Raw genomic sequence first — 26,672 nt, 5'->3', positions numbered from 1 at the left:
TATTTGGATGTAGAATAACTTTGCCTATCCTTTCGATTACCTATGTGCAGCAGTTTGTTTGGTATCCTCCTCAATTTAGCCTATTCCTGAAGTAGCTGCTTCTCCAGGCTGTGTGGATAAGCCAGTGATTTGTAAACAACTCTATGGAGTCAGAGAGGGAAGGGACTTCTGCTCCTTGCTTTCTCTGGAGGGAGGAGGTCATATGACAGTGCTCCCTGTGTGTATCATAGAGGTGATTGTGTTCAGTGCTGTGGATGCAGAAGTCTCCTACACAGAATGGTGAGGTAGAGAGGCTTCCCCTGTTTCCTATTAGTCCCTCCATCAAAGTCTGTGATTCTAAAGCACTTTCTCTTTCACTATTGGCACCTCATGTTGTGTCATAGACTTCTCTGCAGCCCCTTCCCACCTTCTGCTCACTGGACACTTTCTGAGAAGCCTTAGTACTCAAACAGCACAGATTATAAACTTTATGTAACTATTTAACTGCTGGTTTGTACTATTTATTACATTCTACATGTTCCTCCATGTGATGAAATCTGCCAGGCGAGTCACTATATACATACTGTATGTCTACTATGCAGTTCTCAATGGATTAAGTTGTAGGAATCTCACTGGTTTTACTGCTAAATTAACTAATGAGAAAACACATGCATTGTAGGAACTGTGGGCAGACTAAGGCTACATTCACACGAACGTATGGGGGACGTATATAGGTTCCCCATACACCTCTAAGGGGGACGTTATGTAGCCCGTAGAAAGATAGGCCATGTCCTATCTTTCAATGGAATATGGCACCGTGCGCTGTGTATTCCTATGGAGAGGGGCAGGGGTGAACAGCGCTCATCCCCTGCTCCTATGTACTACGTTATGGCGGGCATACATTCAGTGCTGCTGAAGATTTTTGATAAGCGGCTTCAAAAACAGAAAATGCCATAAGAAAGGGGTGAGGAACACAATATTAGCATAATTTTCTATTTGAATTTATAGCGACTGACATATGACAATTTGGTAAGGATCATTTGACATTCATGCATAAATGCAATGTGAAAGAAGACTTCACCTTATCCTTCTTGAGCATGTCCATCTCTGTGCGAGTCTTTGTATGCATGTTCATTTGCTCCATTTCTTGATCCAGTTTACGAACTGTTCTATCCAACTCAGACCTTTGATTCTGCAGTTGCAAGACTTCCGTTTTTAGGCTTTCCACATTGCAACTTCTCTCAATACTGTCCAATTCTCGTTCCTGTTACAAATCAAAAAAATAAATTCAAGCCCTAGATCAGCAAAACTGGGCACCCTTAAACAGCTCTTGGAGCTAAATTGCAGAAGATGTTTTTGTATCACTGTATTTGTGATGAATTAGATAAAAGTCATTTGTGTTGTCTGTTAAATTTAACAGAATTGTAATAGGAAAAACCATGTGAGGATCTGCATTCTTTTTTAAGTAAAGCGGCTAGAAAGGGTTAAAAAAAAGTCAGGTGGGATATTTTGGGTGAAACCCAAAATTGTGCTATTACAAAACTTAAAAATTTGTCTTACAAAAAAAAGAGACCCCATACAGCTGTAGTGGCTGAAAAATATATAATTTTAAGGAGGGATTGGCAAAAAATTTTTCTAACACATTCTTGGTTATTTGGGCCCAAAACCAGTTGCAGGGTTAGTGAGGGGTTAGTATAAAAGAAAAAAAAAATCCTCCAAAATATTTTTTTTCAGTGCACTTACCCCTCTTCCACAGTTTTCTTCTTTTTATTTTTATTTGTTATGTAGCTTCTGTGTAGATTTTAATATTTTCCCTCTACAAAGCTAAATGTAGTGATTTTCTCTTTAACCCTTTAAGGACCTGGCCCTTTTTTGTTTTTTCATTTCCATTTTTCACTCCCCACAATCAAGAGTTCTGTGACAGCTTGTTTTCTACATAACAAATTGCACTTCATTGTGATGGTATTTATTCTTCCATGCCTTGCACTGGGAAGCAGGAAAAAAATTCCAAAGCAGTGAAATTAGTGAAAAACCGTTTTTTTGTGGGCTTGGAATTTACGTCTTTCACTGTGCGCCACAAATGACATGTCTACTTTATTCTTTGGGTTGGTGCAATCACGGGGATACCAAATTTGTATAGGTTTTATAATGTTTTCATACAAAATCCTGTACAAAATTTAGTTTTTAGATTTTGCTATCTTCTGGCGCTAATAACTATTTCATACTTTGGTGTAGGAGCTGTGGGTGGTGTCATTTTTTGCAAATTTTGATGAAGTTTTCAATGCTAGCATTTTTAGGGCTGTACAACCTTCTGATCACTTTTCATTGCAATTTGCAATGAGCCCCCTCCATGCACCCGCAGACGACCCGAGACATGCTATTACGTCACAGGTTGTTAAAGGGTTAAACCATTACATTTAGATAATGATTACATTTTTACTTCACTGAGGTCAGATTTTTTTTTTCCAAAAATAAATAGAAAGAAGGAGTGATTCAAGCTTTTAATGATTGTGTTTTAAATTGATTATTTACATTTGGCTCCAATAGTTTAAAAAAAAATTGTGTGAAAAATTGGATGAATGAAACAAGGGGCATCTCTACAACAATTAATTGCGCTGTAAATCAGTTTTAAACACATTCATGTTAACTGTTTGAAAGTTACTCACTTACTCTGTTAAAAACAATTAAAAAAAAACCTTTTTTATAAGAGATACTCCATGATTAAAGACTTACTGGTATAGATCAACTTACCGTCTTTATGAGTTCTTCATCAAGTTCTTGAAGTCTGTCTGAGGAGCCTTCCAGCTGCTGTAGTTCTGACTTAATATTTTTTAAATCTGCTTGTTTTTTACTTTGCATAGTAATTTTCAGCTCAATTGTACGTTCAAGGCCAGTCTTCTTGTCTCTTATTTCATCTATATGTCTCTGCTTCATTATTTCCTTATCCAAATATTCTTTCTTCAATGCAGAAAACAATCTTGCATTAGTATATGGTAGAGAAAAGGGTGCACTTGATCTCTACATCTCAAAGAGGACCTGTCTGGGAGATTTAGGACGGTAAACCAACTACAGGGCATTATGAACTTGTAGTTTAGTGTCCCAAATTGCTCTGTGACTGATCTCTCTGTGGCAACAATAAAAAGAAAAATCCTACTAAATCTGATAAGATGCTTTAGAATCATCTCAGGTGCTCCCCGCTCCTGATTCATTGAAGCTGGATTAGTAAACCCCAGCTTCATTACGCAAGCGCCATACCTATGGTCCACGTGCAGCAAGGTCGGGGTGTAGTAAGCTGGGATTTTAGTGGGTACAGAGGGAAAGATGACAATACTGGGACACTAAACCACAGGTTCATAGCGTCCCAAATCGACCTGACAATTCCAAAGAAGGAATTCTTACCAACATTTGTCTAAGGTCAGCTTCATCCTTTTCCTGCCTCTCTTTTATCAGTCTCTGGAAGCTGGTTGTCTGTCTATTATTAAATGGAGTACGCTCAAAACCATCAAACTCCATTTGTGCTGCCAAGGCCTTAATAAGAGAGTCCCGTGTTCGGATATGTTGTTGATGCTGGTCAGCCTCCATTTGCAGACGTCCTGAAATAAAAGGATAGATGCTTCAATGTAATGAATGAAACAAAACAAGTAATGGCAAGAAAAAGTTAAATAACTTCATGTCTATCACATAGAATCTCGAATACTACATGAGTGCAGTGTATTATACAAGCAAACAAGTGATTGAATGTGAAGGCCCCCATGTGGGACGAATTGAAACTGTGAAAAAAATAATAATTAAAAGGCATACAAAGTAACTCCTTAAAAACCTGATCCTATTTCATTTTTGTGTTTCCATTTTCTACTTCCCAATTTTAAAAATCCATCTAATCAACCTAATGTATTTATGATTTTCAGTGTTCAGTTCTAGAAAAAGTGGGGTGATTTTCTAGGGTTTTTATTATCATTTATTTTTTTACTTTTTTAAATTTTTCTTTTTACTATTTTCCAGACTCTCTTGGGAAAACGGTCATTATACTACATTATGGCAATATATGGGTATTTTCCTCCTCATTTATTACACTGTGCTGATAGCACATTGCAATGAAAGGGTTAAAACGAGACAGCCTCGGGTCCTCGGAAGACTAGAGGCTGGCATGCGACGGATTGGCGCTCCCCTATGACGTCACGGGAAGCAACTATTCTTTTTGAAGCCACTGGCAGCTTCGCTGGCGCCCATCTCCGGGATAAGTCTTTGCTGCAATATGCCCTCTCCATGCACCGGGACCCGACGTGAATACGGCATTACAATATAATTGTGTGTTATAACTTACCTTGCACCCTGACAGAATCCTCTGTGTAGTCCCACATGTGACTTGTCTGTGCTACAGACTGCTCAGCTCTCAGCCCCCACCTTTGTGCTCCTGTACAGCTCCTCCCTCCCCCACTGATGTCAGTTCATCAGGAGGTGACCTCTGTGGAGAAGCAGGAGGGAGTAGCTGTGCAGGAGCACAAAGGTGGGGGCTGAGAGCTGACTAGTCTGTAGCAACAAACTGTCTTTAGTGAAAATGAGGTCCCTGGTGACAGGTTCCCTTTAAGGAGCTTTTCTGAATATCAAATTGTACTTCCTAGTCTTAAAGGGGTTGTTCGACAAACCAAGTTAGGCCCTATCCAAAGGATAGGGCATAACTTGCTGATCGTGGGGGTCCAAGTGATGAGATCCCCCCTAAGTCACGAGAACAAGAGGTCCGATGGGATCCCAGGTAACTCAGTCGTACCCTTAGTCACTCCAGGAAATTAATGGAGCAGATGGCCGTGCATGACCGTTCCACTCAATGGAGCTGATGGAAAGTGCCGAGCGCCAGCGATCTGGGTTCATGGGACAAACTCCTTTAATATTCAATAGTCCATGCTGTGTACTGGGAAGCTGGAGAAAAACTCCAAATGCATTGAAATTCACAAAAAACTTGTGTGTGCCACTTTATTGTGGGCTCTGAATTGTTATCTTTTGTTGTGCGCTCCAAACGTCACCTCCCTTTTATTCTTTGTATTGGTACGATCATGAAGAAACCAAATTTATATAGGTTTTATCATGTTTTAATATTAACATTATTTTAAAAAAAAATGAATATCTTTTGTACAAAAAAATTGTCTTAAATTTGCCATATTCTGACGCCAATAACTTTTTCGTACTTTGGTATTCAGAGCTGGATAAGGTGTAACTGTGGGACGAGCAAAAGTTTTCATTAATACCAACTTGGGGACTGTACAGGCAATCCCCGGGTTACATACAAGATAGGGTCTGTAGGTTTGTTCTTAAGTTGAATTTGTATGTAAGTTGGAACTGTATATTTTATCATTTTAATCCCAGCCAGAACTTTTTTGGCCTCTGTGACAATTGGATTTTAAAAATGTTGGGTTGTCATAAGAATCAGGATTAATAATAAAGCTTCATTACAGACACCTGTGATAACTGTTACAGCTGTTTATTGTAGCCTAGGACTAAAGTACAATAAATTACCAATATCCAGTGGTCCCTTTGTAACTAGGGGTTGTATGCAAGTCGAGTGTTCTTAAGTAGGGGACCGCCTGTACAAACTTTTAATCACTTTTTATTCAAATTTCTAAGTGTTGGCATATGGTGAAAAAGGTGCAATTCTGACATTTGGGTTTCTGTTGCGGGAATAATTGTTTTTATATTGTTTTAATTGTTTTTTTTAATAAAGCGGGTATTTTGCAATGTGTGGGGTTCCTTATATTTTTATGATTTTCTTTATTTTTATACATGTTCTACAGAAAGGGGGGGATCAATTATACCATATGCTGCAATACTACTGTATTGAAGTATATAGGGTTTTTACTGGTGATCTGTTACAGATCCTGTTAAGAGACAGACTGGGGAGTCACAAAAACTTGATGCTGTCATGCCAACAATGTCATCCAAGATGGAGGTGCATGAAGAGCAATGGCATTTCAACGGTTAACAACTGCGATCTGTGCCAATATAATGCATCGAACACCCACAATGCACAGAGCTCAGCACATGAACCTTTCCATACCCTCCTTAATGATGCCATGACGGAATAGTACGTAAAACAAAAAACGACGAGAAGGCGCTCCCCATGAGATAGTACTGTTTGAAAAAGGGAGGAGAACCAGTACTAACACCCTATAGTTGGAGGCTTACCTGATGGGGATGTGTACACAGACGACAAGTGTAATCATCAAACCAAAGCAGTAACAATCTTATTCTGTGTGTGTGTACGCTATGTACAACACCCAGTGGAATCAAAGTGAGCAAATACTGGAATCCTAGTAGGACAAAAATATTGTATTGATTTCAATTTGGTTCAGAAAATGCATAGGTACAGAGGATGGTGTGAATAACACTTTTTTTTTTTTTTATTCGGTAACGCATTTCAGAGGTGGACTCCCTCCTTCACATTCATTTAAATAAGATATATTACATATTTTGTTTGAGTTTACTTGTTACACTTGAAGGTACCATTATAATGTTTGGTGATCCTTATTTGTATTCATTTAGAGAAGTGGTTCTCAACCTGTGGGTCGGGACCCCAGCGGGGGTCGAATGACCAAAACCAGGGGTTGCCTAAAGCCATCGGAGCCGAAATTTTACTGTGTTTTTACTGCGAGTTGCATGGTTTGGGGTCTCCACAGCATGAGGAACTGTATTGCTGGGTCACAGCATTAGAAAGGTTGAGAACCACTGATTTAGAGTGTGATTTGCGATATCTGTACATGTTCTGCCATCTAGTGGATGGATCATGAATGGCAGTAACCCTTGCTTTTTTATTCATCTGACTTTTTTTTAGGTACCTGCGTCTGTGCGTTTTGGTGGAGATTTATATTTATAAATTCAATAAAGAATATATATTTTATATATTGTGGTTTGGATAAGTCTTAATTTTTGTAGGTTTATTTGTCTACATATGGCATGCCCTCACGTTGATGTTCTTTCTGGTATTCTTTGGGGCCTTTTTTTATAGTTATAAACTATAATTCATTGTTTATTCAAATCTATCACTCATTTCCAACTTGAGATTTAAAGCACATTATGAACATTTACAAAGACGCCTTAAGTAAATATAACACAAATGTCATTTCAGTTTGTATATTTCTGTACATTCCAATATGTTTCATAGATCTGATGAAGTCCACCTCTGAAGCATATTATATAACAAAAGTACTATTCACATCATTGTGCTTTTTATGAACAGAATTAATGGCAATACAATAATTTCTCCTCATTATAAAAGTTAAGGCATTTTAAAGGTGAGAGTGAAAAAATTATCAAAAAGTGCTGGTCTGTAAGGAGTTAACACAACTTTTTACCTGGATGGACTGCATTCAACCAATTTCCATGAATTTTCAGCAATCATGTAATAGGAACCATGGGATAGTCATGGGATGCGCAGAAAGGAGCGGTGCAGTAGTGTGTCTATCACAGTTGTGACTAACATGAAGTGTTACCTTGCTGCACAAGAAGTTCTCCTTTCTCTCGGTTGAATCTTTGATAGTCTTTCACTGCTCTATCGAGGTCCCGCTGGTAATCATTCAGTTTTCGTTCCTTCTCTTTCACAGTCCTCTGGTGATTATGATACATTTCATTAAGTTCTTCATCACTTCCTTGAAAGACCTAAAATTGGAAAGTTCGCAGTTGAAACGCTATTATATATTACCTATGATGCAACGGAATATAGGCATCATCATATCTTGTGAAAGGGTGTTCTCAAATTGGAACAGCTTTCCATCATCCCAAAGGATAGCAGATATGCATATGCACTCCAATTATACAGGGATGCAGTATTTTGCTGGAGATGCCAGTGATGTTCTATGAATAGCGGCCAGGCATTTGCAGCCAAACCCCTATTCATATGCAAAAGTTCTGAGTTTCAACCTGGTTTGGCCATTACAGAGAGAGTGGAGTCGTCTGCTTAAAGCACAGCTCTGTGTTAGTCCCGAAACGGGAAACAAACATAAATAGCTGATCAATGAAGTGGGTGTCAGATCCTTTCTCTAAGTGGAAAAGTATGATAAACCAGTATGAAATAACTAATTTAAGACCCAATGTTAGAGACCTTCTCAATTTTCTCCTCCAGGTCTTGATTATCTTTTTCCATAGTTCTTTTCCTGCTTTCCAAAGACTTGATGTCATTGTCAAACTTCATGACTTTATTGAGGTTTCTTTGTATGTCAGAAAGACGACTCTAACATAAAATAAAAACAACATGATTTTTTATGATTAATGATGCATAAAAAAACACTACTTTTAGCAAACTTCACCTGCCATTGCTATCAACAAAACACCATACCCTCCACAAGGGGATAACAAAACTTTTGGAGGTATTTATCTTGTGGGCTTGTAGGTTGGTCTTGAGCCTGCAGGAATTACCATTATTCCGCCTTCTATGCCGTTTGGGTGGGGATGGGGCAGTGCCAGGCTGTGCAGTAGGTCGATGCAGGGCAGGCCTGTTCATGTGCAGACTAATGCACAATGCTATGCCAGGTCATAAGTGCCCCGCCAGCGCAGCACATCGCAGTTGCCCACCAGGAGCTGGAGCCTCCTGGTACATCCGGCAGATGCTGGGGGGTGGGGCAACATAATAAATGTGCCCCTTTGTGCTTAAAATAAAAATATTGTTGGTCATCATGTATAACTATCCCAAAAGTTATTCTACAAGTTATAGTGTGTGGGTTCCAAAACTTCGAATGTATACCAGAACTTTATCTCTAAACCAAGAAGACAATTTTTTTTCCCACCGCAGATATCACTCAGAAATGCAAGGCAGGTTCCTAAATGGGTTTACCCTTAACAGGCACTTTATATGCTATAAACAGCACTCTTACAGAATAGCTCTCAGTTAAATTATATTGTGCTGTTCAAACAGGCAATCCTGCTGCGAAAAAACTCAATAAGCAGTTTTTCATTTTGACATCAACATTAATGACATAATGAAGTTAAAAGAGCTTAATGAAAGGACTATAAACACAACATACCTTAAGAGGCTCAAGCTGATTTTCAAAAGACTTGACATTTTCCCTAGAAGCGGCCAACTGTGTTTCCTTGCTGTGGAGGTTGTCTCGAATTTCCCGGGCTTTCTCCTTGTTTTGCTTAAGATACTTCAGTTCTGCTTGACATTCCTTTACACGCTGGGCCTGCTTTAATCTTACTTGTCTCAAAGTTTCCAAGGCTTTAATGTACCTAAAAAGCCAAACACATATTTGCTGCTATAACTAACAATATACGATACGACAATATAAGATTATTCAAAATGAAGTTCTGTGTCAAATTAAAAAAAAAAAAAAACACACAGCAGAGTCTCTGTATATGTGATTTCATAAAACATATTTTATATTTTTTTTATTAAAGGCATTCATTTTTTTATTACAATGTAGTACAGGCAGTCCCTGACTTAAAGAGTAACTATAAGGTTTTTTTTCACAAATCAATAGCTTTTGGGATATAAAACAATTTTACCTATTATCTTTGTTACCTATATGCAGCAGTGTCCTTGCTATAGTCTTCAGATTACCTCAGTGCTGCAGGAGCTGCAGGAGCTATTAGCTGTGTGCTAATAAGCCCTGTAAGTCCGAACTTTGTTTATCAGTCGGTTTCATGGGAGGGGAGGGGCTGCTGTGTCCTGTGTATGTAGCAGGGCTGGATGTGTTCCAAGATTGTAGATGCAGATGTCTCCTGGACGGAATAGTGAGGCACAATATCTCCCCTTTTCCCCATCAGTCCCTCCATCCCAGCCTGTAATTCAACAGAACTTTCTCTCCGCTCCTCATGCTGCTACCCGCCCCCCATCGTCAGATCAGCTCTGTGCAGATAAGCTATTAACCCATAGTGCTCACTATTAACCCATAGTCCTCACAGCACAGGCTATACACGGCATGTAACTGGTTTACTTATGATATCTTTCACTTATTACATGTTCCCTGTTCCTCACCATATACATCCTGTATGTGCACTGTGCAGCATTCAGTGGATTTACTTGTGGGAAACTAAATCGATTTTATGCTACATTACTTTGAGAGAGAACACAAGGCATCATGGGATCTGTGGGCAAGCTAGCTGGCCTCAACTTAAGGGCATAGACTGACACATTAATCTCCGCCCACTTCACCTCTGGTGAAAAAGATTTTTGTCAAACCCCTTTAGAACAGAAAATGCCATAACTTTGGAAAGAAAAGGATGAGCAGAAGAAAGTACGCTTTGTCCTGTTTGTTTTCAAAGAGGGAATCACTTATAATAATTTGGTAATATCACTATAGCTTTACAGTTACGCTTTAAGAACACCTGACCTACAGACGACCCCTAGTTGCAAACGGTTCTCTGGATGTTGATAATTTACTGTACTTTAGTGCCAGGCTAAATTGATCAGCTGCAAGAGTTATCAAAGTTGTCTGCAATTAAGAATTCTTTTTAATCCCGAGTCTTACGACAACCCAAAGGTTTTAAGATCCAATTGTCAAAGTGACATTTTTGCTGGGGTTACAATTATAAAATATATAGTTCCAACTTAAATACAAATTCAACTTAAAAACAAACCTACAGAACCTATCTTGTACATAACCCAGGTACTGCCTATATCTTGTTATTACAGGTCAAGGTGGTTCTATGCATTCATGTAGAGTATTTGTTTTATTTATACTTAGCTTTTCCATTTTGGCTTTGCTCCAATGCACTGGCTATTGTCATCTAATTTTCATGCCAGTAGGATGTAAATAAGCAGTCATGATTTACTCCAGGATCGCAATAATGTGGTCAGTCCTCTCCTCCTAGGTTTCCTATACACTGCTATTACTATTCAGCGTGCAGGGAGCCGACAGGAGCACCAAGCCAGAGGTTAACTTTTTAGAAAATGGTACCAATAAAAACTTGTCCTACAAGAAAACAAGCTCACGCAGTCCCGTAAAGGTAAAAAAAAATATATATATTTTCTCCACTATGATTTCCCCCTGTTTCGAGTCCGCTGCTGGCATGAACGGTCAGGCCCTCTTAATTTACTAAAACGGTGGACACTTCACTAGAACTTTAGTCCAGAACTAAACCAGCCAAACGTGGCAGAGTGTGGCGGACCTCCCTTTAGGATTCTAAGCCTCTTAGTTAATCTGGAAAGCGGTATGTCAGGGGGTTTAAAACGCCAGTCTTAATAAATTCCCCCATTATGGAGAAAAATACAGACCAGAATACTGTCATCTGAATAACGGCCTGAAGGTAAAAATACCAAATGTAATATTTACCTAGTTGCAGAAAATATCTCATCAAACTTTATCTTCAGCTGCCTCCCTTCACTTAAGGGCCAATTGGAATCTTCTTGGTGACAGAATATGACGTTGTTGAGTACTGCGGTGGACACGCCTAAGGCACTTATCATCTCTTTGTCCATTTCTGCACACTTTGTACTCAGGCTTACTTTTTCACCATGCCTATTAACAGAAGGAAATGGTTATCAGCACATACCGTATAACATGTAATAGAGTTCACTACAAAATCTGAAGCTACCTAGCATTAAAGTAGTGTTTTCTTTCATACCAGTAAAACAGGTTAGTGATTTGTCCTCAACCAAGTCACTGAGAATCATATTAAATGTGTAATGGAGGTGAGAGTGGCTTATACAACTTTCTTTTAACCACCTCACTTTTAAAGGCTCCCATAGTCATTCGGCTTTATATATTACATTTGGGAGTCTACCAGCAGGTCTGACCATACAAGATTGCAGGCAGTAATAAGTAGCAGCCCTGGAGATCTGTGTAAGTGTATCCCTGGGTGTATTAGTAGGAGGAGGACTGTAGGACTGTGAAAATGCTTTTAATTTGCAAGATAAAAAAATATACACAACTGGGCTCTCCTGGGCTGCTACCTGACATTGTCTGCATATGTGGATAGACACTGGTAGACTCCCTTTTTAATCACTTGTCAAAGTGGAGTGAAGCAGAACGCAATTCCTGCGGCTGGGCCTAGGATGGCATCTGTGATAAAGTGGTATATTATAAGTTTCATGAGGTAATATGTTCTTATGTAAACTGTGTTATGTATTCCTTATACATCTGTGATTGGCAGCCAGAGAATGAGTTACATGGAAACTACACTACACAGAAACTAGCAACAGTGACACCCGGCGTCTGTGATGGGAACTGTCTTAGATAGTTTTAGTACTTTTCACTTTTTCCTAGAACAGCGATGGCTAACCTATGACACGCGTGTCAGTGCTGACACACGTAGCCATTTTCACTGACACGCGGCTGCCTGAGAGTTAAGTTTCATCCTACATGACCAGGTGCAGTAGCCGGGAGGCTGAGAGATTGCACTGAGCTTCCAGCACTCCGCCCTCCTCCTCCCCGGGCCGACCTCTCCCCATGTGTGAGCTGTGCCTAGTGTCTCCAGTCAGAACAGGTATCAGCATGGGGCACAGCAGGAGAGGTGACCCGGCCATACACCCAGGAGGCTCCTCTGCAGCTCCTGATAGTTATAGGGGGGGAAGGATGGCAGCACAGTCAGAGGTCGCATCGCTGCTGCCTTGTGTGATGTCCCAGCAGCTGCCACCTCTACACTGACCATCTCCACAGCAGGGGCAAGGGAGGACAACAACACTCATCATATAGTAAGTAAGGTCAGTGCACTGTATGATAGAAGACAGTCATCAGGGCTCCTCACACCTTCTTCATGCCAAGAGGGCATAAGGGAGATGCAGACAGCGGCGCCTGCGCCCTCGCTATAACCTGTGACCTGTGACTGAAAGTTCACAGGTTACTAAGCATTTCCACACGTGTCTGATTGTAACCGATCTATTACAATGTGTGATTTGCACATAGTAATAGATGATTGGGAAAATCCCCATATACTGCTATACTGTAGAATGGCAGTACATGGTAGGATCAATCAGACAACCTACAGTTAAAGTACCCTAGAAGTTAAATAGTATACATATTTATTATTTAAACTATAAATATCACAAAATTATGTTTTTTTTTGTCAAGGTGACACACCACCCGAGTTATGCTCGGTTTTTTGGCGAATTTTGACACACCAAGCTCAAAAGGTTGCCCATCACTGGCCTAGAACCTGCTGAAAGGTCGTCGGGACATGCTAATTTGGCCACACCCACAAACCCTACATATAACAGGAGGTGGAGGAGTGCTTGTGCGGCTAGTAGGGCGGTTGAACCCGGTTTTGGGCAGCCATATCTGTCGGCTGCTGCTGACAAGGGGGGATCGTAGATCTGAGAAAAAATTTACGAGGTGCTTTTCACAGAAACGAAAGGTACCTCTACTGTTCGTGGGAAATCCTCAGCCCAAGTGGACTGGAGTATTGGGTTGCAGAGTAAACTTAGTCCTCTGCACCACATTTCTGGCATTCAAAGAGGAAGGTGTACAAGAACCTTTGGATTATTCTAGGTACCACACCAAGTAGCTTTTGGCTCAGCCTAGATACTTAAGCAGAAAGCTCCCAGACTTACAGTGAGGGAAAAGACTCAAGCGCCATTTGGAAAGTCAGGATCACAGGATTCCGGGGCTGTCCATCCTCCCACTTGTAGTGATATTCTGGGGTGTCAGAAAGCCATCTATCTCTCCACCCACAAGCACAGTAACTCATTCAAGGGCACCAGTATTAGCCCCCTTTCACTTTTCTGTAGTCGGGATGTGTATCGTAGACACCTATGGCTCTCAGCCGCGGTATGGCGTGTATGCTGGTTCTTTTGCCGTGTTTAGCGCTGTGTGTGGCTATGGAGAGGGGAGGGTTGACCAGTGCTATACACATGCAGGTTGTAATGCACATGGCAATAGCAGATATAACAGTTAATTTTTCATGCAGGGCAATGTAATATTTACTGTTAGTATTATTGAGAGAGCCTATAGATTTGCTTCTTGCAGGATCTAATATCCTGCATATGCTAAGGAGAGATATGCACGGCTTCCTTAGGGAACTAGGTAAACACTGGAACCACTTGGCTACCCGACTTCCTGCTCACTACTAGCACAGTACTAGTAGTGGGTAAAGAGCTTTTGCAAATCAAATAGGCTTTTGGCTTGATAATGCTTCATCTTTGTTCAGATACATTTTCAAACCAGTGGATTACTGAAGACAAATATTTGTAGTAGCCTTACTTCATTCTTGTAATGACTCCTTCCAGTGTTTTAAATTCAGTCTTTTTTCCTTTCTGTGTACACACCATGGACCTCTGAACAGCTACAATTTCTCCATTTACATCCCGGAGCTGTAAACGAATCTGGGCTCTGACATCTGTCTCATGTGCAACCTAGAAATGTAAGATCAATTATATCTCAGCTTTATTCATTACCCAATTTCTACTCATTGAGCATCTGATGTACAAAATGGTTAGGATTCGTCCCATTGATAAATCTAGTCAGTGGCGGTTTGAAATCGATGTGGGAGATGAATCAAGTTGTCTGCACCAGAATTCTAGAGTAAAAAAAACTGTATAAAAAGCCTTGGCCACATTTATTAAGGGTTTTAGAAAATGGTTTAGATGCTTTTCTGACTTGCTAGTGGAATTGCTACAAAAAGAAAAAGTGTGTACGCCCCAAAATTGTATTATTGTGGTGCAACATACTTAGACCAACTAATTGATGGTGCAATGTCTCGACTCGTCTTTTTTAAAACATGTAATTTTTATTAAAATATTTTGGTCTAGACATTCTTAAGCTACTCAAAATTTATCATAAAGCATCAGACACAGTAATAAATCTGGCACAGCAGAAGACTGGTCTAGTCCTTCTCTGCACTGGTCTAATGTGCGACACATTGATACATCTCCTACAATGACTTCCATCATTTTGATCTCTGTAAATATCAGAAGATAAAATTATCTTAATCTCTCCTTTATGTAAGGGTTTCAATGTCAAAATAAATATTCATTACTACAATTGCTCCTGACAGTTACTGAATGTAAACAACTTTTGAATTACCTTAGGATCATGCACAAACGTATTCCCTTTTGATCCAGGTGGAAAATCCCCTGTTGTTATGTACTTGAGACACTCGATAATTGTCTGAAATATCACAAAAACACGTTAAGTATGATTTGATTTGAATGATTTGATTTATAACCTTTACAAGAAAATTTTCATTGCTCTTACCAAGCTTATTGAAAGAAAAAAAAAAGCTAATAAAATTGGTAAAATTTATAAAAAGTCACATACATCGAAAAAAATTAAGTTATAAAATGTAAAATTTAATTATGTTTCTGAGTGTGAGGTGTGATGAGAGGTTGCACTAACATTTTTCCAGAAGGGTAATAATACTCCTCTCACCATTTTTGAGGAGTATTTTTAGCCACAAAGGAATATGAATATAAATAAATAACTCCTAGGTATATATATATAGAGTTAAAGGGCACCTACCACCACAAATCTACCTATAAAGGTAGATTGGGTGGTAGGTGGATCAATGGGACGTGAGGATAGCCCTTTTAAGGGCTAAACCTCACGTCCCCACACTTTTTTGATAACTTTTATTAGATATATATTCAAATTTACTTATGCGGCTACTGGGGCGTGGAGTAGCCGCATCTGAGGTTACACGAGGCGGCTACTCCACGCCCCGGTAGCCACTTTACCCCTCCTACTCACCTATCTTCTGTGCGCAGCTCCACGTAGCTGCGCGCCCTCGTCCGGCGATCCTGCCGTCTGCGCATGCGCAGAAGAGCAGGCCCACGCCTGTTTCGGAGCAGTGAGCGCGCAGGCGCGGGCCTGCTCTTCTGCGCATGCGGCAGGATCGCCGGACGAGGGCGCGCAGCTACGCGCCGAAGATGGGTGAGTAGGAGGGGTAAAATGGCTACCGGGGCGTGGAGTAGCCGCCTCGTGTAACTTCAGATGCGGCTACTCCACGCCCCAGTAGCCGCATAAGTAAATTTGAATATATGTGTAATAAAAGTTATCAAAAAAGTGTGGGGACGTGAGGATTAGCCCTTAAAAGGGCTATCCTCACGTCCCATTGATCCACCTACCACCCAATCTACCTTTATAGGTAGATTTGTGGTGGTAGGTGCCCTTTAATAGATGGACATTTATACAAGAAAATTATTACTGCCAATAGATAGAAATCTGACCATGGTAGAGTTTGTCCTGAACATGCAGGTGCACAAGCCGCTCCGTATACTCTCTGTGCTCGTACATCTGCATGTCCATGACATGACCATGAACAGATATCTATCCATTGGCAGTAAGCATAGAAGCAAGCAGAGATCTGGAAAACTGTAAGGCATTAATAGAGAAGAAATATTGAAAAATGGTATAACTTCATTACACAAACAATATCAATTATTTAATCTTGGTTTTTTTACAACCCCTATAAATAAAGGGAGCGTGTACAACCCTATTGTTGACACACGCCCCTCCCTTCCCACACCAGACTGTGGCTGACTGGTTTAACCCCAAGACCAGACTGTGGATGAAGTCGCCACAGCCAGAGCAGACTGTGACTGACTCCTTCAAACCCCCCCCCACCCCCCACTACCGACCAGATGGTGTTTGATGTACCAGATTCCCCCCCAGACAAGAACTTGGCTGAAGCAACAGAATTTTTCTTTTATTTTTTTGGGAAGGGGGGGTTTAACACAAGAAACACATTATATATGTGTGTACCTTGCTTTTCTTATATACAGATCACATATCACAGTGATTTCATGGTAACAGGCACAGAGTGGGGCTCATTTACTAATGGTCCGAATCACGCAATTCCGTCGGGTATCCCGACGATTTGCGCCGAATTCAGCTGGGATTTTGGCGCACGAGATCGGATTCTGGGTTGCATGCGACGGAAATCGGGGAAAGGGGGGGGGGGCGTGGCCGTCGGAAAAACCCGACGGATTCGAAAAAACGCGGCATTTAAAAAAAAAAGTGTCACTTGACACGCACTTACCTGCACCAAGAAGGTGAACTCCAGCGGACCTCGGCGCAGCAACGACACCTAGTGGATATCGGAGCACGGACCGTAGTGAATCCCGGCCGGACCCGAATCAGCGTCGCAGAACCCGCCGCTGGATCGCGACTGGACCGGGTAAGTAAATGTGCCCCAGTATCTTCCTTGAATGTCTCTCACCCTTTACTGCATTCGGCCCCTTTTTATAGTACAGGATTAGGCTGTCACAGTGACAGCTCTCTCCTGATGATGACACTGTGTACAGGAGCACGCACTGCCATTGGGACGGGAAGAGCTCCTAACCGCTGAAGGCTGCGGCTGCTTTAGAAGGTCGTGTGCCAAGTTACTGAGCTCTGGTCACATGACCTTCTATTGGAGCTAAGAGCTGCAGTGTTGAGGAGAATGAAACGGCCAAAACTCGCAGCACAGCCAGGGTGAGAGTAAAGTCCCATGCGGGTAAATTCTCATGGAACTTTGTTTTTGTCATAGATGCTTGTACAGGCGTTAATGCAACCACTTGGTATGATGGTTTTTATAAACATATGGATATATCAACTTACAGTTTTCCCTGCTCCATTGGGTCCTACTAAAATTGTCAGTGGTGTAAAGAATGTAATCACTTGTTTATCTTTATCTTCCACTCCAAAACTCCTCACTCCCAGGATGCTCATTTTTTCTATTTTAGACATCTTGATGAATTAAATTTTACACTATTCAGAATCCTGTAAAATAAATATTCAGGACATTCTTCATTACATCTTATTACATTTCAGCTGGACATCAATGTATACAACATAAGTCTCATCCACCATGAATTATGGGTAAGCCACAAGCTGTCATTTCAGTGTCAATGTACAACATGACCACGCTGCCGATTTCAGCTAGTAATTGTGAAACAGCATAAAATAAAGAGAGAAGCTGATATTAAGTGTCATCCCGTGTACTTCCACCTTATGTGAATGAATCAAGTGTTTATCCTTTATTACATAAGGTTGGGTATATACACTGGTATTTCCCCTTCATAAAGGTATGATGACATGTATGGCTAGTCTCAGCAGGAAGCCACAATACCACCAAAGCAGTAAAACTAAAAAAAAAAAACACTTAAATCCTTAAAGAAAATCTGACATCAAAATCAAGCACGATAAACCTGGGAGACTTAAACGTAGCTCCAGGCGCTGTGACTATGGTAATCATCTTATGTTATCCATGGCCTTCTTCCTTCTAAAATTCACTTTTATAATTATTCTAATAAGCCCGAGTGGCTCAGTTGGGTGCTTTCAAAGGCCCTCAGTGCTGTAGCTTCACAGGCTACTACAATGATCAGAGAAGGTCTCCCCTTTCCCTGTACTTCCTACTGCTAATGGATTACACAGAAAGAGGGAGAGAGCAGGGGGTTGGGTGAGACATGTACTGCTCATTGTAACACCCTGAGAAGCTACAGCACTAAGGCGCTCTGATAACAACCACCAGAGCACCAGGTTCATTAGCATAATTTTTACAGTTGGAAGGAAGGAGGCCATGGATAATAAATATAAGCAGATTATCACAGTCACGGTCTATGAGTAAGTCTCCCTGGTTTATCATGCTTTATTTTAATCAAGGTTCCATTTAATGTGTAAGTAAATCTTCACAGCAATTATTTTATTGCAGAAATGAATAGAGCATGTAAGAATAGTAAACCGAGTAATATACTTCATTAGGTAAAACATTTTTTCAGATTTTTTCTCCTATGGTGAGTAGTGTAGCTGAAGTCCATATACAATATTAGAGAGAAGCAAAGCAGGCTAAAGATTAACTCTTTATATCTATAGTGAATATTGTCCTTTATGATTCAGCTCTGTAAGGAGATGAGACTATTCAGTCACTGTACAAGGTAAAGAGCTCTTGGGAACATTTCCGATTTTTGTGTCTAAAAAGCTACAAAAAAAGTTTCGAATTTGTCCAGAAGTGGACTAGAGTGTATTTGCACCTAAATTTGTAACTTTTTGAAAAGTCACACTTGTGTCTACCAGATCTGGAGTAATGTGATAAATATGGATTAAAGGGTTTGTCCATCAGTACCTGTGGGTGGTTTAGTGTCCCAAAGCCCCTTGAATGATTTTTAAGCATTTGGGGCATAGTGTTCCTTTTAAAGGAAATCTACTGCATGACTGCAGTATTTTACACCAAGCACACTTACACGCTGCTGTGTGTGGAACAGGATCCATCCTTCCCTTATCTTCTAATGGGCTAGTTTTGGAGAAAATATAAAAATTAGGCAAATGAGCCTGGTGCTCCTGGCTATGTCACAGAAGCCTCTTCTGGCTCCGCCTGATGTCACGACTCTCTGGCTCAGGAGGCGGGTAGTAACGCTGTACAGAGGTGCGCAAATTTAGAGGAGCCAGAAGTGGCTTCTGTGATGTAGCCTGAAGCCCCTGAGGGACAGTTTTCTCCAAAACTAGGCCATTAGAAGAGTAGGAAGATTGGATCCTGTTTCAGGGGACACTCATGAGTGTATAAGGGTGATGGCACAGTTGGCACACATATGGGCCAATAATGCGTTTCCTCCTCCTGCAACGACTGCCGTATGCCGTAAAAAACCGACATGGTGGTCATTAAGCTATTAATGGTACAAATTTAGATACAAAAAAATTGTTCATAAATTTTTCCTCAGCAAGAATGCTAACCCCCCCCCCCATATATTTCAGCTTTATTATTACCTTTTTAACATTTTTGCCAATCATTGCACAGAATAATTAACGTACCTGATGACTAGAGCTACAAAGCAAAGGGTGCTGTAACACGTGTTGTGTTTACAAACACAGCGCTGGTGCCCAGGGGCGGGCTTTGGTCTTATCACATAAGTGTTTTCTGTAAAACGCATGCGATCGGTAACTACCACCCGGTGTCTCCTATTGTTTAAATGCAAGAAGCGCATATGCGATTGGGCAGAGGGCTGCCCCCGTTACAAACACAGCGCTAGCACTACATATGCCCGCTCCCTGGTTTTTACATTGTCACAAAATCAGTGTAAGGGCTGTTTCACACGAACGTGTGCAGCCCGTGTCAGCGTGGCGCAGGGTAGTACGATGTCACGGGCTGCACACAGAGCAGAGGATGGGACTCTCTGCATTATACAGAAATATACTGCGAGGACGTTCCCTCTGCCGGCCAAACAGCCAGAAATAAATTAACTATTACAGTTCCAACGCGGCTGTCCTAGGCACAGTGCAGTGGACGGGACTCCTTGCATCATAGTGACATATAATGTAAGGAGTCCCTGTCTGCCAGTTTAAGGCCGCGGTCACACGTACCGCTAGACGTCCGTTCATAGCGCGACGCTAGCGCACAGGGGGAGGTCCTCGGCCCCAACGCACATGCGTTTCCAGGGAAACGCATGCGATTGTTAAGCCGATCGCATGCGCTTCTCTGGAAACGCATGTGCGTTCGGGCCGAGGACCTCCCCCTGTGCGCTAGCGTCGCGCTATGAACGGACGTCTAGCGGTACGTGTGACCGCGGCCTAACAGTTCAGTGCTAAGCTGCGTTTACAAGTGGTGCTTGCCTTGCATTTAAAAACGCAAGTCCAACCAACGTGAGCAGTGCTTGATCTGATTGCATATGCGGTTCCATACAAACCAGCACCTGGCATTTAAAGGGGACCTACCACCACGATTCTACCTATAAAGGTAGAATGGGTGGTAGGTGGATGAATGGGACGTAAGGATAGCCCTTTTTGGGCTAATCCTTACGTCCCGGCTATCCTTTTGTAAACTTTAATCAGTTGATATGCTAATTTATTTAAGCGGCTACTGGGGCGTGGAGTAGCCGGACATGAGGCTACTAGTCGCGGCTACTCCACGCCCCAGTAGCCTTGTTCCTCCGCCTACCATGTAATCTTCGGCGCGCAGCTCCTCGTAGCTGCGCGCCCTCGTGCGAATATCTTGCGTTCTGCGCATGCGCAGACGCCGGGTGCTCGAACGAGGGCGCGCAGCCGAAGATTACATGGTAGGCGGAGGAACAAGGCTACTGGGGCGTGGAGTAGCCGCGACTAGTAGCCTCGACTAGTAGCCTGCGTTTCTATGCAAACACATACGTGAATTAGCCGAGCACTGGGGTTTGAGGCCGCGGTCACACGATCCGCTAGGCGTCCGTTCATAACGCGACGCTAGCGCACAGGGGGCGGTCCTCGGCCTGAATGCACATGTGTTAACAGGGAAACGCATGTGCGTTGGGCCCGAGGACCACCCCCTGTGCGCTAGCGCCGCGTTATGTACGGACCACTAGCGGATCGTGTGACCGCGGCCTGACTTGTGTTTCTAAACGCAAGATAAATTCCACGTGTGAATGTAACCCTATTGTTCGGCTGTCAGGCAGGGACTCCTTGCATCAATAATTCTCTATGATGCAAGGATTCCCATTTCTACACTGTGCCCGGTCTGTGGGATGTGAACAGGACATGTGCCCGTTTTCACGGACAGATAAAATTTGTTGTGGTTGCGTTGCCCATAGAAACAGGACTGTCACAAGTTTGTCCGGGTTCACTTTTTTACATCATCAACTCACAGCAAGTCTCACCCGTTCATAAGGTGCGATGGAGGCATCAGGTGTTTCAGATGTTTAGTTACTAGTCCCTCAGAGTAATATCTATAGATGAGAGGTTAATTACACTGTGCATGTCCTAGGTCTACGTGCTGCAGGAGTTTGTTATATGGGGCGCACTGTGACCCCATGAGCCCTGTAGTTACTGGTGCCCAGACTGCTGCAGAACCTCTCTGCGCTGTAGCTACTGTCCACATGTCAGTCACGGCTGCAGCCATAAGGCGATGGAACATGCGGCAGTGGGAGGATCTTTTGCTTTCCCGCCACTTCCTGTCACACTGGGACACACAATGACCCGCGGGCAGCACGGACTGTAATCGTACCTTCCACTGGCAGCGCTATTGTGCCGCCCGTTATCTGCCCGCTGCCTCACCAGCCGTGCCCGGTAGCGCTCACTTCTGCCTTGCGGTGGCACTTCCCTGCTCTCCAGCCCGCCTCTCCGCACACAGCCAATGGCGGAGCTAGCACGGGCAGCAGGGTAGGTTGTGTGCTCCGCGTCAGTCAGGTTGTGTGAAGCGACAGGAGAAAGCAGCAGAACACAACGTGAATAACCGAGAAACAGAGCCAAAGGCAATTACTTTGTAATTAAAAAATTACTGATAGTTAGGGGGGGGGGGGGGGGGGGGGGGTTCACATTGGCGTATTTTCACTGAACCAATTTTGCCCTATGGTCACATATAGATTAGTTTCTCTTCCTGTCTTCAGTCATTTTTTTTACGGATGCCTTTTCACACTTCATTTTTTTTCCACTTGTCAGTGAAGGGAAAAAGAAGGGGGTCTAAACTGATCACTGGAAAAGTGTGAAAGCCTATTAAAAAGAAAGCGTCAGTGAGACATCAGTGACAAATCACTGAAGCCAGGAAACGAAAACCAGTCTGTACATGTCCATAAACCAAAATGGGTTCAGTGAAAAATCACTTGTGTGAAAAAAAAAAGGCCAATGTGAGTCTCTACCCCTAGGGCAGTGGTGGCGAACCTATGGCACGGGTGCCAGAGGTGGCACTCAGAGCCCTTTCTGTGGGCACCCAGGCCATCGCCCCTGGACAGAGTTCACCAAACAGGACCAAATCCTTCAAATCTTCCTGCAGTCCCAGGCAACTTGGTTGCTGCTCTCAGCGCTATTTTACAGCGACAATTCATTGACTGTTTAGAACTGCTTGAAAAGTGAGAAGGTTTTGAAAGACGTGCATTATCTTTGGTGGTCCTCATTCTGGACCCACCGTTCTTTCTGTACAGAGAGACCCTGGAGAGAAGATGCAACGATAATCTGAATTTGCCCTCTTTCTTTCCACTGTATTGGTGGCCTCAGACACCCGTTACAGGTGAAAGATGTCGAAGAACAGGGAGCAAGAAGTCACTGCCACGCTGGCACTTCACAGTAAATAAGTGGATTTTGGTTGCAGTTTGGGCACTCTGTCTCTAAAAGGTTCGCCATCACTGCCCTAGGGTGATGCCACACATGGCGTTTTTGGTCAGTTTTTAGTCCATTTTTCCCAATTATCTTAATAGATAACAGGTTGTAAGCAGCCAAATGCAGGGTAAACTGCCAAAAACGGATGTTTAAAAACGGACCAAAAACGCCATGTGTGGCATCCGTTTTTGACCAGTTTTACAAATTATCTTGTGTTTTTTAACGGAATGCTTAACCCCTTATCACCGACACTAGTTTTCAGCTCAATGACCAGGCTCGATTTTTCAAATCTGACATGTCTCACGATAATTGGTTATAACTTCGGAACGCTTTAACATATCCTGGTGATTTTGAGAATGTTTTCTCGTGACACATTGTACTTCATGTTAGTTGTAAAATTTAAGTGAAAAGTTTTGCATTTCGTTCTGAAAAAAAGTGAAAATTTTGCAAAAGTTTGTAAAAATTCTTCATTTTCCAAGTTTGAAATGTTCTGGTTTCCAGACAAGATGTAAAACTACCCAAAAAGTTTGATAATTAACATTTACAGAATATCTGCTTTATGTTGGGATGATATTTTATGCTTCCGGTCATTTTTCTAGGATGTTATGAGGTGCAGAACTTTAGGTGCCATTTTTCTTATTTTCATGAAAATTGCCAAAACTCACATTTTGAGGGACAACTCAGCTTTCAAGTGACTTTGAGAGGCCTAAATAATAGTAAAACCCCATAAATTACCCATCTATAGAAACTTCACCCCTCAACGTATGTAAAACAACTTCTATTAAGTCTATTAACCCTTTAAGTGTTTCACATGGGTTAAAAAATATGGACTTGCGATTTAGAAACTATAGAATTTTTTGGGAAAATACATTCATTTAGGCCAAAACTGACATTTTCAGAATACATTAAATGAAGAAACGCACTGCAACATTTGATGCCCGATTCCTCCGGAGTGTACTGATACCCCATATGTGGTGGTGACTGCTGTACGGGCGCACGGCCGAGTATAGAATGAATGGAGGCGCCGTCCACAGCAGATTTGTATTGTCACATTGTACAACCTATATATTTTTATTTTTTTTGGTAATGCGAACATATGAGGGCTTATTTTTTATGGGATGAGATACAATGTATAGATAATTTATTTTGGGAGTCTAAAGCTTATTCATGAGATTTCATTAACTATTTCAAGGGTGACACAAACAAAATCATCAATTTTTATTTTGGATTGTTAGCATTTTTTTTCCCCCGCTCACCGTAACTTATAATATTTTATCTTTATTCTCTGGTTCACTACGATTGCGGTGATACCTCATTTATATAGTTTTTCTTATTTTTGCTCAATTTTCCTGAGCAAAACCAATATTGGAGAAAATCGCATTGTTTTTACTATTGACAACTTTTCAGGGCCATAACTTCTGTATTTTTCTGTTGTCAGACCTGGTTGAGGGCTTATTTTTTGTGAAAACAGTTGTTCTTTTCAGTCGTATCATATTAGGGAACGTAACTTTTTTTGATCCCTTTTTGGAACATTTTTTGTGATGGTGTTTGATGAAAAATTGTATATTACGGGAAGTTTTTTGAGTTTTTATTTACGTAGTTCACCGAGCGGGTTCAATATTGATTTAGATTTATTGTACAGATTAATACGGACGCGGTGATACCAAATATGTACGTGTTTGTGTTTTTTTTACTTTATTTGCATTTTATGTGTTACTGGGGAGATTATGGGACTTTTATTTTATTTATTTATTATATCATAAAAAGATTTAATTTTTTTTTTTTAACTTTTTTACATTTTCTACTTCTTGGCTTGAATAAGCGACCATCCGATCGCTTATTCAAGCCTTTACACTGCAATACACTTGTATTGCAGTGTATAGTGTAAGTAACTGAGCATGCCGCGCATGCTCAGCTACTTACAGTCGGGTCCTGCCAGGAAGGCAGAACCCGGCGGGGAGAGAAGCCGACAGCCTCGGGTCACTCGTCGGAACCCGGGGCTGAGGCAGGGGGGGGGGCATCCGATCCACGGGGGACACACTTGCACGCCGCGGTCCTGCTTGACCGCGGCGTGTAAGGGGTTAAACACCCGGGATCGGAGTTTTTCCGATCCCGGGTGTTAGTGCCGGGTCAGGGCTGTGATATCACAGCCCAACACCGGCACTATACTGACCCGATGTCAGTATAAACGGGCTCAAAAACGGGCTCAAAACACCACGTGTGCCTCTGGCCTGAGGGTGAAGACACACGTAGCGTTTTGTCTGCGTTTGAAAACGCAGACAAAGCCGTGCCTACCGGGACGGGCCGCGGCCTGATCACATCTGTGTTTCTATGCAAAACACCGGTGGCTTGTTCCCGATCGCAGGCATTTCCATGTTTCAGGTGTGGCACCGGCCTTAGGGTGAAGATACACGTGGCGTTTTTGGGCCGTTAGTGCGTTTTCAGATTGTTAAAAATGCATGCGTTAAAAAACGCATCTGTTTTTTAAAAACGCATGCGTTTTTGTCCAGGTTTCCGAAATTGCGCAATTAAAAACGGACAAAAACGCATGAGTTTTCAAAAAACGGATGCGTTTAATGCATGTGTTTTTAACGATCTTCACCCTCAGGGTCCGTTCACACGTGGCAGTAACGCATGCGTTTTCTAATGCATCACAACATCTGAGAAGAGATTGGCCTTATCATAGCCGTTAACATGCTTGTTAAAACCCCATTAAAGACGCAGGGTTTTTTCGCTCATTTCTCGCTCTCCACCTTCAAAAATCCATAACTTTTTAATTTTTCTGTGTACAGAGCTGTGTAAGGGCTTATTTTGTACGTAACAAATTTGACTTTCCCGCGATGTTATTTATTATTCCATGCCGTATACTAGGAAGCAGGGGAAAAAATTCCAAATGTGGAAAAATTAATAAAAACGCATGTGCGTCACACTCTTGTGGGCTCAGTTTTTATGACTTCACTGAGCGCTCCAAATAACACTTCTACTTTATTCTTTGGTTCGGTGCGATCGCGTAGATACCAAATTTATACAGGTTTTATTGCGTTTTAATACATTTTCAAAAATGAAACGAATGTGGACGAAAGTGAAAAAAAATGTGGCATCCTCCAACGCTAATAACTTTTTCATATTTTGGTGCACGGAGCTGTGTGAGGGGTCATTTTTGTTGCAAAATGAGCCGCCGTTTTCATTGCTACCATTTTGAGGACTATGCGACATTTTGATCACTTTTTATTACATTTTTTATGTCATGTAAAAAGGTGTAAAAGTTTGTGATTTTTACTGTTTATTATGTTTTATATCAGTTCTATGGAAAGGGGGATAATTAGAATTTTTAATATTTTATTAATTTTTACATTTTTCATTTAAAAAAATTTTTTTTTCACTATTTGTTAGACCGTCTAGAGTACATTAACCCTAGATGGTCAGATCGTTCCTACCATATACTGCAATGCTACTGTATTGCAGTTTATGGTGTTTTTGCATATGATTCATTACAATGAGCCACTGGCTTATTGTAATGAATCTCCTGAAACAATGCAGCATCTGGTATGACGAAGACCCAAAAGCTGACGAAGACCCAAGCAACCGTTCGTTGCCCCCCGACAACATTTGGGGGAGCGTCGATCGGAAGAAACATGGCGGTGCCATGTTATAACTGCCACCGGTGATTTTGCCAGCGGCAGAGAAAAGGTTAACACCCGTGACCAGTGCTTGCACGACTGTACCTCCGTTCTTGTGATGACTTGTTGTAACTGGAGAACCCCTTTCAGCAGATGAGCTACGGTTAAATGGGTTTTCCCA

General features: G+C 41.8%; 1 protein-coding gene and 1 long non-coding RNA gene across 3 annotated transcripts in view; one reads left to right on the top strand and one right to left on the bottom strand.

The window, feature by feature from the left end:
- RAD50 (RAD50 double strand break repair protein) overlaps nt 1-21,969 on the bottom strand; it is a 43,645-nt gene extending 21,676 nt beyond the window's left edge. The window contains exons 1-11 of one of the 2 annotated variants that reach the window (XM_072145991.1): nt 21,784-21,969; nt 17,439-17,600; nt 14,925-15,008; nt 14,103-14,254; nt 11,238-11,423; nt 8,988-9,192; nt 8,069-8,197; nt 7,461-7,626; nt 3,379-3,572; nt 2,731-2,937; nt 1,061-1,243 (exon numbers count right to left, since the gene is read on the bottom strand). In XM_072145991.1, the coding sequence (XP_072002092.1) occupies nt 1,061-1,243; nt 2,731-2,937; nt 3,379-3,572; nt 7,461-7,626; nt 8,069-8,197; nt 8,988-9,192; nt 11,238-11,423; nt 14,103-14,254; nt 14,925-15,008; nt 17,439-17,567 (1,635 nt within the window). In that variant the 5' untranslated portion in view covers nt 17,568-17,600; nt 21,784-21,969. Of the gene's footprint in view, nt 1-1,060; nt 1,244-2,730; nt 2,938-3,378; nt 3,573-7,460; nt 7,627-8,068; nt 8,198-8,987; nt 9,193-11,237; nt 11,424-14,102; nt 14,255-14,924; nt 15,009-17,438; nt 17,601-21,436; nt 21,456-21,783 lie in introns of those variants that run through there. The other variant, XM_072145992.1, reaches the window with a different exon arrangement.
- Nucleotides 21,755-26,672, top strand: part of LOC140126482 (uncharacterized) — a 47,995-nt gene continuing 43,077 nt past the window's right edge. The window contains exon 1 of the long non-coding RNA XR_011854847.1: nt 21,755-21,938. This is a non-coding gene — a long non-coding RNA (uncharacterized lncRNA). The remainder of the gene's footprint in view (nt 21,939-26,672) is intronic.

Source organism: Engystomops pustulosus, chromosome 4 (genome assembly GCF_040894005.1).
Source record: "Engystomops pustulosus chromosome 4, aEngPut4.maternal, whole genome shotgun sequence".
Classification (NCBI taxonomy): Eukaryota; Metazoa; Chordata; class Amphibia; order Anura; family Leptodactylidae; genus Engystomops; species Engystomops pustulosus.
Note: the sequence above shows the minus strand (reverse complement) of the source record. Positions and strands in the feature narration are given on the sequence as shown.